Source organism: Pristiophorus japonicus, chromosome 20 (assembly GCF_044704955.1).
Source record: "Pristiophorus japonicus isolate sPriJap1 chromosome 20, sPriJap1.hap1, whole genome shotgun sequence".
Lineage (NCBI taxonomy): Eukaryota > Metazoa > Chordata > Chondrichthyes > Pristiophoridae > Pristiophorus > Pristiophorus japonicus.
Window position 1 is genome coordinate 18,674,657 of NC_091996.1, and position 14,670 is coordinate 18,689,326.

At 44.9% G+C, this 14,670-nt stretch overlaps 1 protein-coding gene across 1 annotated transcript in view; it reads right to left on the minus strand.

The window, feature by feature from the left end:
- Positions 1–14,670, minus strand: part of med27 (mediator complex subunit 27) — a 343,086-nt gene that overhangs the window by 18,861 nt on the left and 309,555 nt on the right. The window contains exon 6 of the mRNA XM_070863373.1: positions 8,163–8,204. Coding sequence (XP_070719474.1) covers positions 8,163–8,204 — 42 coding nt within the window. The remainder of the gene's footprint in view (positions 1–8,162; positions 8,205–14,670) is intronic.

The following is a 14,670-nucleotide window of genomic DNA, read 5'->3' on the forward strand; positions in this document are numbered from 1 at the left end:
GCACATGATGGGCTGAATGGCCTCCTTCTGTGCTGTAAAATTTAATGAAATGTAAGTTGATGACCTAATGGTAGCATGTTAAAGTCCTTGGCTTTCTCTGCAGATCAGTAACACTAGCTTTGCAATAAAATGCAATGACACACTGAAATGATCAGCGGATAAATCCCCTGGACCTGATGGCTTGCATTCTAGGGTATTAAGAAGTAGCAGCAGGGATAGTGGATGCATTGGTTGTAATTTACCAAAATTCCCTGGATTCTGGAGAAGTCCCAGCAGATTGGAAAACTGCAAATGTAACGCCCCTATTTAAAAAAGGAGGCGGACAAAAAGCAGGAAACTATAGACCAGTTAACCTAACATCTGTGGTTGGGAAGATGTTGGAGTCCATTATTAAAGAAGCAGTAGCAGGACATTTGGAAAAGCAAAATTCGGTCAGGCAGAGTCAGCATGGATTTATGAAGGGGAAATCATGTTTGACAAATTTGCTGGAATTCTTTGAGGATGTAACGAACAGGGTGGATAAAGGGGAACCAGTGGATGTGGTGTATTTGGACTTCCAGAAGGCATTTGACAAGGTGCTACATAAAAGGTTACTGCAAAGATAAAAGTTCATAGGGTTGCGGGTAATACATTAGCACGGATAGAGAATTGGCTAACGAACAGAAAACAGAGTAGGGATAAATGGTTCATTCTTGGATTGGCAATCAGTAACCAGTGTGGTGCCACAGGGATCAGTGCTGGGACCCAAACTATTGACAATCTGTATCTGCATTCAATAAGGTGCCACACAAAAGGTTACTGCAGAAGATAAAGGTACGCGGAGTCAGAGGAAATGTATTAGCATGGATAGAGAATTGGCTGGCTAACACAAAGCAGAGAGTCGGGATAAATGGGTCCTTTTCGGTTTGGAAATCGGTGGTTAGTGGTGTGCCATAAGGGATCGGTGCTGGGACCACAACTGTTTACAATATACATAGATGATTTGGAAGAGGGGACAGAGTGTAGTGTAACAAAATTTGCAGATGACACAAAGATTAGTGGGAAAGCGGGTTGTGTAGAGGACACAGAGAGGCTGCAAAGAGATTTAGATAGGTTAAACGAATGGGCTAAGATTTGGCAGATGGAATACAATGTCGGAAAATGTGAGGTCATCCACCTTGGGAAAAAAAAAAACAGTAAAAGGGAATATTATTTGAATGGGGAGAAATTACAACATGCTGCGGTGCAGAGGGACCTGGGGGTCCTTGTGCATGAATCCCAAAAAGTTAGTTTGCAGGTGCAGCAGGTAATCAGGAAGGCGAATGGAATGTTGGCCTTCATTGCGAGAGGGATGGAGTACAAAAGCAGGGAGGTCCTGCTGCAACTGTACAGGGTATTGATGAGGCCGCACCTGGAGTATTACATGCAGTTTTGATCACCTTACTTAAAGAAGGATATACTAGCTTTGGAGGGGGTACAGAGACGATTCACTAGGCTGATACCGGAGATGAGGGGGTTACCTTATGATGATAGATTGAGTAGACTGGGTCTTTACTCGTTGGAGTTCAGAAGGATGAGGGGTGATAGAAACATTTAAAATAATGAAAGGGATAGACAAGATAGAGGCAGAGAGGTTGTTTCCACTGGTCGGGGAGACTAGAACTTGGGGGCACAGCCTCAAAATACGGGGGAGCCAATTTAAAACCGAGTTGAGAAGGAATTTCTTCTCCCAGAGGGTTGTGAATCTGTGGAATTCTCTGCCCAAGGAAGCAGTTGAGGCTAGCTCATTGAATGTATTCAAATCACAGAGAGATAGATTTTTAACCAATAAGGGAATTAAGGTTACGGGGAACGGGCGGGTAAGTGGAGCTGAGTCCACGGCCAGATCAGCCATGATCTTGTTGAATGGCGGAGCAGGCTCGAGGGGCTAGATGGCCTACTCCTGTTCCTAATTCTTATGTTATGTTCTTAACGACTTGCAGGAAGGGACCGAGTGTAACATAGCCAAGTTTGCTAATGATACAAAGATGGGAGGAAAAGCAATGTGTGGGGACACAAAAAATCTGCAAAAGGACATAGACAGGCTAAGTGAGTGGGCAAAAATTTGGCAGATGGAGTATAATGTTGGAAAGTGTGAGGTCATGCACTTTAGCAGAAAAAAATCAAAGAGCAAGTTATTATTTAAATGGAGAAGGATTGCAAAGTGCTGCAGTACAGCGGGACCTGGGGGTACTTGTGCATGAAACACAAAAGGTTAGTATACAGGTACAGCAAGTGATCAGGAAGGCAAATGGAATGTTGGCCTTTATTGCAAGGGGGATAAAGTATAAAAGCAGAGAAGTCCTGCTACAACTGTACATGGTATTGGTGAGGCCACACCGAGAGTACTGCATACAGTTTTGGTCTCCATACTTAAAGAAGGATATACTGGCATTGGAGGCTGTTCAGGGAAGGTTCACTAGGTTGATTCCGGAGATGAGAGGGTTGACTTATGAAGATAGGTTGAGTAGGTTGGGTCTATACTCATTAGAATTCAGAAGAATGAGAGGTGATCTTATCGAAACATATAAGATAATGAGGGGGCCCGACAAGGTGGATGCAGAGAGGATATTTCCACTCAGAGGAAACTAAAGCCAGGGGGCATAGTCTCAGAATAAGGGCCCATCCATTTAAAAAACTGAGATGAGAAGGAATTTCTTCTGAGGGTTGTAAATCTGTGGAATTTTCTGCTCCAAAGAGCTGTGGAGGCTGGGTCATTGAATATATTTACAGCGGAGATAGACAAATTTTTGAGCGACAAGGGAATAAAGGGTTATGAGGAATGGGCAGGGAAGTGGAGCTGAGTCCATGATCAGGTTAGCCATGATCTTATTATATGACAGAGCAGGTTAGAGGGACCTACCCTACTCCTATTTATGTTCTTAAAACAAATTTCCTAATTGCTCCCTTTGTTCTTTTAATTATATTAAAATTTATACCCTCTAGATTCCACCTCACTGACCAGTGGAATTAATTATTCCCAATTTACCTCGTCATTTTGAGTATCGCTTTCAGATCTTCTCTTAACCTATGTTGCAATGAAGAGAGTCCCACTTGATCTATTCTCTCCTCACAACTACAATTGTAATACATTCTACTGCAATATACTGGGCATGTACCATATGAAGTATCAAAAATGAAAATTTTGAGAAATCATATCACTGAACTCCCGACCCCAATTTAAAGTGTATCCATTTCTAAAATTGCCACTATACCACCGCATGTAATGCAGTAACACTGGCAAATCTTAAGCAAACTGACAAAGTAATACCATCATTTAAATTAAAATAAAATCTTTTGGTCTCGAACCTCCACTTTTGAGCTTATCGCCCAATAAAGGGCGTTATTTCCAGCGTGGGCAGTAAAAAAGAGCTTTCAGATCGCCAGCTTCTCGCCCATTCTCAATACACCTAGTTTACATTTTTGAAAATGGGCGTTACCATGAGCGATATCAAATAGGCGGTAGCCTATTTTTCTGACCTTCTGCAGTAAAGTGTGGCCGTCCTTAGCAACGGCATGGCAACGCTTGATTCCCGTGATTCTGGAGGTCAAGGGTCACCATGACATGCGCAGAAGAGGAGAGAGAGGGAGCTCAGACAGACTGAAGGCGTGGCAGAGTGTGGTGTGGTGGGGTGTGGTGGGGTGTAGTGTGGCTGCTTTGGGAGAAAGGAGGGAGACTTGAGCTTCAGAGCAAGTAGGCAAACAAAAATTAGCTGTTACCAGCCACATATTTGACCAAATTTGCCCTATAATGGAGGGAGAGGAAGAGGCATCACAACACGCTGTGGAGACTGACGCTGGAGAAAGCAGTGAGGTGGGAGAGGAGCACATTGGAGGCCGCAAAAGAGCCAGGAGGTTCTCGGACAAGGCAAATGCCTCCCTCCTGCAGGAGGTCGAGTCACACTGGGGTGATTTGACACAGGGAGGGCATGGGAAGCCCACCTTAAAGGCCTACCAGAGGATATGGGCTGAGATAGCAGAGGTGGTCTCGTCAGCAACCAACGAGGTGCGTGAGGGCAACCAATGCCGCAAACGATGGAACGACCTTGTGGGATTTGCAAGAGTAAGTATTACATTGATTTACATGTATTTATGTATTTATATAATTTGATTTGTAACATGAGTGACTATCTGCAGATGCGAGATCTTGCACTTTTACCGGGAATGTTTTACTCAAAGCTTGCGGTCGCGGTGTACGTCTTTAGGTAAAGAATGATAATAATGCTAATAATCATGATTACGTCTGTCAATTATGTGTGGTATCAGTCTCTGTGACAGTACCTAGCAATGATATCACACAATGATCTCATACCATGTCGCCCTGTCACCTTTTACAGAAGAAGCTATCGGTGATGAGGTCCATGCAGAGGTGAACGGGTGGGAGGGCCACCAGTCCCCAGCGACATCTCAGAGATGGAGGATCGAGTGCTAGCACTCGTGGGGAAGCACCTCCGGACGCATCAGCAGACCCTGAAGTGATGCCACGTGAGTAAAGCTTACACCATTGCGTGATGTAAAGTCAATAGATGCCACACCAACTCATATCCGACCAATAATATATGATAGATGATTTCTAAACGTGCCATAGAAATAATGCTGGCCTAATGAAAATCATTGCAATGCAAAATGTGCTGATCGTCATGAAGTGTGATGTCTGCGACGATTTTGAGAGCGGTGGTGCTTTTGTCGTGCATATGCTGTGTGTAGCGCTGGACTCACTGTCACCCTAGCACCCCCTTCTCTTCTAATAACCTCGTTTGTGTCTTGCAGCTCAGCCAGCAGCGCGGCCTCGGGCAAGGCTACAGAAGCCAGAAGGTGGGGGCGCGGGGCAGGAGTCGGCGGACGATCCTACTACACCTGGTGCTGAGGAGCTCAGATTGTCGCCCGTCTATCCACTGGGTCTGTTCTCGATGGATGAAAGTGCGGACTTCGAAGAACCTGCATCGCTCCAGAAGCCATTCCATCCCAAGGCCATCATTTGGTCCTCCGGTCATTCCTGCCTCTACTCTGGAGGTGCCGGCTCCAAGCACCTCTCCACAGGGCACCCCACGTCCTCAGGACGGCGCTGACCCCGCGGAGGTCTCGTGGACGCAACAGGTCTGTTCCACGAGTGGGACATGACAGCGGAGAGATGGTACAGTTGTCCAGGAGGACTGTAGACATTGGTGACCAGCTCCTTGAAGCTTTGGAGGGCATATCCAGATACCTGGCCACAATGACAGAGTACATTTCACGCATGGCGCAGTCCCTGGATGAGATAGCCAGTAACACTGCTGCCACAGGCTTCCTAGTGGTCCCCGAGTGTGGCACACCACCCCTAGGTTCCGCACCACCACTGCGAACGACAGATGAGAGCAAGGACCAAAATCCTACTTCTGCATCAGAGAATGTTGCCCCCTCGGCACCCCCGCTCCTGTACCCATCCAACCAACGCATCTGCCTTTATTCCCCCCAATAAGGCACCGCCTGAGGAGCTCCTCGGCCAGGCACCATGGAGTAAGGAGGGGAAGAGGTAGAGGTGGGGAGAAGGGGAGGGAGGAAGGAAAGTGAGGTGCATGTGCGCAGGTGATAGCTGTATTAAATCTCCATGTGGGTGTATGCAATTTTCTGCAATGTATGGTAGCTGGGGACCATGCTCCTGTTTTGCCTTTGTATTCTGTGTTGCTGGAAATGTTGAGCATGTGATTGATGTCAATGGTGGAAAAAGTGGGATGTGGGCGGGAGTTGGGTGTTATTGGCTGTGATACTTATGATTTCAGACCAATGTTGGTATTAAAGTTTTGGTATTGAACATAACCTTGTTGTGCATTGTCTCAGATAACTGGACCATTATACACTGGTGATTCCTTACCATGAAAGGGTTAAATATAACTTATCAATGTAAACTTTAACTGGCACCAAGATGATGGGCACCATTGATGTCTGAGCTGCACACACACAGTAGTGTGTCAGCATTGTCACTCACATCAGCGCTCTGTCAGTCAAATCTTTCCGATATCAGAGTGGGATTTAACAAATGCCTGCCACACCGCTGGCGTTCGTTCCAGTTAGTTCCACTTTTTGTGGGCATTTTTTTGAGCAAGCGATATTGTGGCCGATATGCGTGCGAGGTTGTGAAATTGAAGATGGGCGATCTCCATGGCCGCTAGTTTGGGTAAATATGCTCTTTACGACAAAAAACAGTCGCCGGGCGTCAATATTGAGTCTCGGTGTTAATTCCGTTCGGAAAGTAATGTGGGCGATATTATGGGTTTTGAATTCGCCCATTCTGCTGATTCCGCCCCAAAAAAGTGGGCAGGCAGTGATATCTTTTCTCGGCGTTAAGCCCATTGGGAAAATAACGCTTAGCGATAAGTCTCCTAATAAAGCCCATCAGTTTCCATTTTGTGCCAGAATGGGCGATATATGGGCGTTATACATCATTTCTGTGGTAAAATGGGCATTAAGTGGGCGTTAAGCATGCAAAAAAAGTGGAGGTTCTAGCCCCATATCTTTAAAAACTAAAGCAGTCGGGTATTAAGAGTCTGGAGGCACATCTTCAACTCCTGCAAAAGACAAATCTTCATTCAATCATCTGTAACTCAGCTAATTCAAGTGTTCGATACTTTCAGAGTTCAATCCCATTTTTATTGAGATGTTGAGGAGTTAGTGGGTTAGCATTACGTTTGCACTAAAATTACACTGAACTGTCACTATTAACAATTGCCTGGATTTTCCAGTAAAAATAAGGATGAGGCTAACAGTGCTCACCATTATTAAAGAGTAAATCGGACAGCAACTTTCGGTGACCACACATGCGCAGTTAAGTGTGGAAATCAGGAAGTTGCTGTTCAAGTTGCCTCGCTCCTCCAGAAGCTACAACAGTATCTCGCCGAGAGACTTGGCATTGAAACACATGAAGTTGCAGGACATGCGTGAGATACCCACTAAACTCACCAGAAAATGTTAAGGCTTGTCCATTCAGGCGTAAGTGGATTTTTAATGGCGCGATAAGTCTTAATTACTGCCAAACAATCTCTCTGGTACTGCACTTTTACAAGTGTGGAATCTCATTCCTTCAGATTTTAATTATTGTTGGAGGTTTTAAGAAATTAAAAAAATTAATAATAAAGTTGGTTTTACTTTTTATTTGGCTCTTTTATCTCTCTCTCTCTTAAGCCCATCTTACTTTGCTTTCTATACATGATTTGACATTGAATTAAATAAGCTTGCACTTCCTGGTTCAGTCTCTGCGTGCCTCAGTGAGAATTCTTCAATCTGATTGGTTAAGGAGACACGCAGTTACTTGTCCTGTTCACACAGGTCACATATCCTTCATAGTGTGCGCTGCGCTGAAATAGATTTCTACTTATTGCAACTTCAAGTGCAAAAGCCATAGAAAGTATTTGGGCAAATGCAAGTGCAATGAATGGTGGGTGCTATTCATTCACGCTGACTACAAAATCTGAGTCTGTGTGTATCCTGGTTGGAAGTGCTTTGTAACATTAAATTACTTCTCTGCGTCATTTACATGCTCATTTTAGTGATGGATGTATCTCTCTGTGCTTCCCTTGTGAAAGTAATGACTCAATAAATTTGAGTAAAAACAGCCAAAAACAAACAGCATTCTAAATACTGACTTACAACATTATAACCTCATGTAAACATTAAGCACTTTCTCAATCATAATTAGAAAGTCACAGTATTATCTGGCAACCATAATACAATACATTAACGGTTCAGTTACACCAGGTCAGCAGACTTGGGTCATCAAACACAATGGAAAGCTGGAAATTTGGCAACTGAATTGCTGGGCTGGACCCCTTGACATCAGGTTAGTGGGACCTTAGTCCCTGCCTCTAGGGGTCACTTTCCTCATCGGTATTAAAGAGATGGTTAAAATGTTATTCCCCTTCCCCAATTAGGAGGTGAATGAGAATTAGTTAAATGACTGCTTCGACCCCATCCTATGGGAGTGGCTGGGCTTTTGCCTCCCAGTAGCAGTATGGCAGAGACTGGCATTCGTGTATGTGGGGGCAAAGCGGTTAGGCTTCCAGTGGCAAAAACTGGCTACTGCAACATACCACTGTCGTACTATATACATTTTCCCACTGATCAACCAAACTTACTTAAAGCCAAACTAATAATGCTGGAAAGGTACTCACCTTTTGAAAGACTTGGTAACTGGACTTGGACCAAATGTCCAGCTGTGAAATAAAGAGACAGCAATTAGATCCATTTACAAAGATCTCAGATTGTTAAATATTAACAGGCAGTACACAAGGGAATTTCTGAATGCTTGCCAGTTTGATTGTGCATGGAAGAAAATGAAATGTCCTAATTGGCTTGGAAAAGCAGCTGTCAAAAATAACTAGGCAGTTCGAGGTTCAAAGGAACAAAAAAAAAATGGATGCCACAGATTAAAAATCTACCCGTTTAGCACTGGGACATGGGCTTCAATCCAGCCCAAAGACTGTAAGATGGAGTGTCTGACAGCTGGTGAATCTTATGCGAGACCAGTCAAGTTCAACTCCATTCCCAATAGAATGGAATATCTAGCATCTCCTACTTGAAAACAAACTATTTAATTTCACTTACAGAAGCCTAGTTAGTTTGTATATGTGAAATGGAACATTGGCGAGATAGCAAGTGCTCCTTAGAGATTGGGCTTGAAGAACACCACATGCCTCTACACTGTTCATATCCCTGTGCTGTATGCAAATTGGGAATGTTCTAAACTGTCACTGTGCAGTAAGTGAGCAAATGTTCCATTCTTAATTTTTTATTTTGCCAGCAAAATACTGTAAAATGATGGCTCGAGTAGAAATTCCCAATTTAGTACCAAATTAGGGGTACTTTGGGTTGCAGGGCTGTACCGCTATGAATGGTATGGAGACAGCCTAATCTCATTTCACAACAGCCAGTAGACAGAGGAGAAGGAGACTTCCCATTAGTCTGGGCCAATTTTCAATCCAGAATCTGAGGTGAAAGACCAGAGCCTAACAGATTGCACCGTCTAGTGTCCCATTCCAAGAGAAGTACTTTACCACCAAACTGCATACACATACAACTGTGGGGGTGGGGAGTTTGCACGGTACAGGGGAACTGTGGGGGTGTGGAGTTTGCACGGTACAGGGGGACTGTGGGGGTGCGCACTAGATCCGTGCAGCAGAGCAGGTCTCCAGTCGTCTTGGGTAACCCTTGCCACTGGACCAAGACCGAGCTCTGTCAAGCCCATGTGGTGGCTGGTGTGCAACGGCCACCACACGTTAAAAAAATCCACGCACAGGCATCTTCCACCCTTCAGGATGTAGTTCAGGACCTGGAATTTTAGGTCCTTCATTGGAACACTTGTGAACTTAACCTCTTTTGGCGTGGAAGCAAGTCATCCTCGTTTTGAGGGACCGCCTATGATGATGGTGAAATAAAAGAAGAACCAACATAGATGCCACACAGATTACATTAACATGTTTGTGAGATACTTAATCATGCAAAATTTTTACCTGGGCCACTAGTGGAGGGGAGATTTTTTTCTAACATTAATGAGTAATCATGTTCACTCAAAAAAAATCTTGCAGTGCAGTGTGCTTACTGCATCACTGAAATATTTGGATCAATTTCCAAAAAAAACATATTATGTTAAAGCAAGGTTTCAAATGAGCAGTTTACTTATCCTGACAACTGCTAGCTAATGCGGGAAATATATTCAGTGAAAGCTGCTTGTTAAATAAACAAGCTGTTCAGTGCAACTGAACTTGTGCCAGAAAGACTTCTTTTAAAAACGAGTTTTCCTGACAATTGGCTTTATCAAATTAATCTGGGTTTTCATGTCACTCATGAATTGCAGCAAGTAGACTACACTGCAAGATTGTTTTATCCATCACAAAACGACAACTCATCAACATTAGAAAAAAAATCTTCTCCCCTCCACGAGTGGATCAGGTCAGAACTTTTCACAAGGGTTTTCCAAGTTGTTGTCATCTATAATAGCTATTATTTTATCTAGGGTTCTTTGTACCTATTTGCACTGATCCAGGTGGCAAATTATTTTTCTTGGAATAGAAGAGATGGGAGAATAGATGGTACACTCCATTAGACGTTTGTGTTTCACCTCTGGATCTGGGTTAAAAAAATCAGCCTAGACTAATAGAAAGTCTTCTCTGTTCGCTGGCTCCAGGGGTCACGTGTGAAATTAGATTAGGTCATAGACACCCACAAATCCCGATAAAGACTCTGCTCCACCCATTTTCTTCGAGAAAGTTCTGCATAGATATCTCCCGATTCTCAAAGATAATCAAGCGAAACTCAACATTATTCACCTATTCTTACATTTCCCCTATTCAACCCTAGCCTACTGCCATTAAACAGCTCACCCCTTCCAATCCCAGATGCATAGGAATAATCGTGTCCCATGAAGTATTTGATCACCTACTCCTACAATCTTCACTTGTTCCCAACCAGTTATTTTTCCAGCTCTCTGTGGAAGAGTTAAATCAACTCAGCCAGAAGTGCTTTTATTGAAGACATTATGGACAAAGTCTGGTGATCTGGGATTTTATAAGTCACATCAAAGATAGTTTTCAGGCTTTTTGGTGCTTTCTAGATCACTCCAAAGTAGCTTCAACTTAATTACCAAAGTCCTTCCCAATGGTTATGAGAACTTATTTTGAATAACTGAATAATACAGGAAGATCCAGATTCAATCCTCCGTGCTGTGTTAGCTAATCTCAGCCAGGGCAGTGGTTATGGAAAATAATTTCCCACTCCCTAAAAAAGGTAGAAACATGAATAATAGGCACTTTAATGAGGTACTAGCGGTTGCCCAGCATTTGTGCAGCCATACTCCAATGAATAGCCATACGTTCATGAAGCTAGAAAGGGGAAAAATTGGCAGAGAAATAAATTAAGAAACCTTTTCCTTCCGGAAAGGTGTGGAGGCCCAATTGTCATGCTGAAATTCTACTCCATGCATACCTGTGCTGCAAAATGCCTTGGGGCTACCGTCACAGCTCCTATACGTGAACCAAAATTTGCTTGCTCGAGTACTATCTGTATTAGTCTAGGAACAGTACCTGACGACTGCGGAGGAGTGCCTTGTTGACTAATTTTGCTGGTTTTGAAAATATTCCAGAGCAACAATAAATTAATCAATAACAGAATTTCTGAGTTTGGTGACCCAGGTGAAAATAGCACCAATGGCTGTGCCAAACATGGATTAAGTCAGAACTTGCAAGGAGCTTAATAATGAGCTAACAGCAGCTTTCAGAATTTGAATGTATAGGTATAAAGATAGTTGGGAAGAAGCTGAAAAAAATGAGATCATCTTTCTTAGGAATAAGCTAAATGCAAACAATTTTTGATCAAGGAAAGCTAGAGTGGGAGCAGGAGTGACTGAAGAGATATTATAGGGAAGGGGCTAGTTTGGAGCCACAGATCACAACACAAATGAAGAGGTTACCAGCAGAACCAAAGGCTTTCTTGGAGTAGGGGGAAGCAGAAAATCCAACACATGCTAGGATAAAATTTGATGGTAGAACAGAAAGGAGCAATATTCTTTGTCAAGACCATCAAGTGTGTTGCATTTTGAGCAAGTTTTACACTTCTGGAAGTTACACAATATCAGAAAACAATGCAAGCAATATGGATGTAGTTTATTGGAAAGAATGAATAACATTTGAAGCAGATATTGAAACGAGGAGTTGACATTCAGCATTGGCTGAAGATGTGAAGTGGAACCAAAATGCTTGAAGTAGGGTTGATACCACATGCCAAAAGTAACAATGCTGGAGTCAGCTGGCTAGCTGACATTGCTAATTTGATTAAAAACTCAATAAACTACATGAAACGCTCAAAGTCATACTAAAGGAGTTGTATACTCGGAGTTGCAGAAAACATCAAGATACCTCCTGATCATACTGGCCACAAAAAAATAAACATTTTCTAAAGGGGCAGAGCCACCAACGGACTTCTGCACCTTTCCCTCCGCCCACATCAAGACCAAATCCTAATTGCACAGGGAAATTGAACAAAGGGATCAAGGGGTATGGCGAGAAAGCAGGAAGGGGATACTGAAGTTTCATGTTCAGCCATGAACTCATTGAATGGCGGTGCAGGCTAGAAGGGCTGAATGGCCTGCTCCTGCACCTATTTTCTATGTTTCTATGTTTCTAAAGGGGGAGAATGAAAAAGGTTACTGATACGTCCTTACTACACAGTATAAATGCACACGAGGCCCATGCTTGAGAGGTCAGTCTGTGACCTGTCCTTTATTCCTTAGCACTCAAGTGATGAAGGTGGGTGGAGCTTCCCCTTTTATACCTGAAGGTCCAGGTTAGGAGTGTCTCCCACCTAGTGGTCAGTGTTCTCACGGTGTACAACTTAGGTCAGTTTATACATGGGTTACAATGCTGGTTGAATACATGACATCACCTCCCCCCCAAAGTCTTATTGGGATCACAGGTTGAGTCTCTCTGGTGGTTTACGCTCCCTTGTAGAGCGCCTGAGTTGGGGCTCCGGTTGTTGGGCGCTGGCCTGAGTGTCTGCTGTTTGCGGTGCCTCAGGCCTGTCCGGACTGCCCACAGTGACTGGGCTCTTCTCCCTTTGGTTCCGGTGTTCGGTCACCTGTGGTGGAGTGAACTCTATATCGTGTTCTTCCTCTGCTTCTTCTATGGGGTTGCTGAACCTCCTTTTTGTTTGATCCACATGTTTGCGGCAGATTTGTCCATTGGTAAGTTTAACTACCAGAACCCTATTTCCCTCTTTGGCAACCACAGTGCCTGTGAGCCATTTGGGCCCTGCAGCATAGTTGAGGACAAAAACAGGATCATTTACATCAATACATCGCGCCCTCGCATTCCTGTCATGGTAGTCATATTGTGACTGGCGCCTGCTCTCGACAATTTCTTTCATGGTGGGGTGTATAAGGGATAACCGGGTTTTGAGCGTTCTTTTCATTAGTAGCTCTGCAGGTGGAATCCCTGTGAGCGAGTGTGGTCGGGATCTATAGGCCAACAGGAGGCGTGATAAGCGGGTTTGTAGGGAACCCCCTTGGATTCTGAGCATCCCGTTTGATTATCTGCACTGCTCGTTCTGCCTGGCCATTTGAGGCCGGCTTGAACGGTGCCGTTCGAACATGGTTAATTCCATTGCTTGCCATGAAGTCCTGGAATTCAGTGCTTGTGAAGCACGGGCCATTGTCGCTGACCAAGATGTCCGGCAGACCGTGGGCGGCGAACATTGCCCGTAGACTTTCTACCGTGGCAGAGAATGTGCTTGAATTTAAAATGTCACACTCGATCCATTTGGAGTAGGCGTCTACTACAAACAAAAACATTTTCCCCATGAAGGGACCTGCGTAGTCCACATGGATGCGTGACCAAGGCTTGGCGGGCCATGGCCAGGGGCTAAGGGGGGCTTCCCTGGGCGCATTGCCCAGCTGGGCACACGTGTTGCACCTGCGAACACAAAGTTCCAGATCTGCGTCAATCCCTGGCCACCAAACGTGTGACCTGGCAATTGCCTTCATCGTGACAATGCCCGGGTGCCCATTGTGGAGTTCTCTGATGAACACCTCTCTGCCCATCTGGGGCATGACTACGCGGTTTCCCCACAGTGGGCAATCGGCCTGAATCGAGAGTTCATCCTTGCGCCTGTGAAATGGTTTAAATTTCTCAGGGTATGCCCTGTACGTGGCTGCCCAGTCCCCATTCAGGACACATTTCTTGACTAGAGACAATAGCGGGTCTCTATTTGTCCAGACTTTAATCTGACGGGCTGTCACGGGTGAGCCTTCGCTTCCGAAAGCTTCAACAGCCATGACCATCTCAGCAGCATGCTCGGTAGCCCCCTTAGTGGTGGCTAGTGGGAGCCTGCTGAGTGCATCGGCGCAGTTTTCGGTGCCCGGTCTGTGCCGAATTGTGTAGTCATAGGCGGCTAACGTGAGTGCCCACCTCTGTATGCGGGCCGATGCGTTTGCATTTATGGCCTTGTTGTCGGCCAAAAGGGACATTAGGGGTTTGTGATCTGTCTCCAGCTCAAATTTCCTGCCAAACAGGAACTGGTGCATTTTCTTTACCGCAAATACACATGCGAGCGCCTCCTTTTCTACCATCCCGTAGCCCCTTTCTGCCTGGGACAGACTTCTGGAGGCATAAGCTACCGGCTGTAACTGACCATTGGCATTGACATGCTGCAACACACACCCGACACCATAGGACGACGCATCGCACATTAACACAAGTTTCTTACATGGGTCATATAGCGTTAACAGATTGTTGGAACATAACAAATTGCGTGCTCTATTAAAAGCCCTTTCCTGGCTGTCCCCCCCAGACCCATTCACGACCTTTGCGCAGGAGCACGTGTAGCGGCTCTAGCAGCGTGCTCAATTTGGGAAGAAAGTTACAAAATAGTTCAGGAGCCCCAGGAACGAACGCAGCTCCGTCGTGTTATGGGGTCTGGGTGCTCTCTGGATCGCTTCCGTCTTGGACGCAGTAGGGCTGATCCCGTCTGCTGCTACCCTCATCCCCAGGAATTCTACCTCTGGAGCTAGGAAGATGTACTTCGCCTTTTTCAGTCGCAGACCTACCCGGTCCAGTCTGCGTAGCACTTCCTCCAGGTTGTGGAGGTGTTCTTCAGTATCGCAACCCGTAATGAGGATGTCGTCCTGAAAAA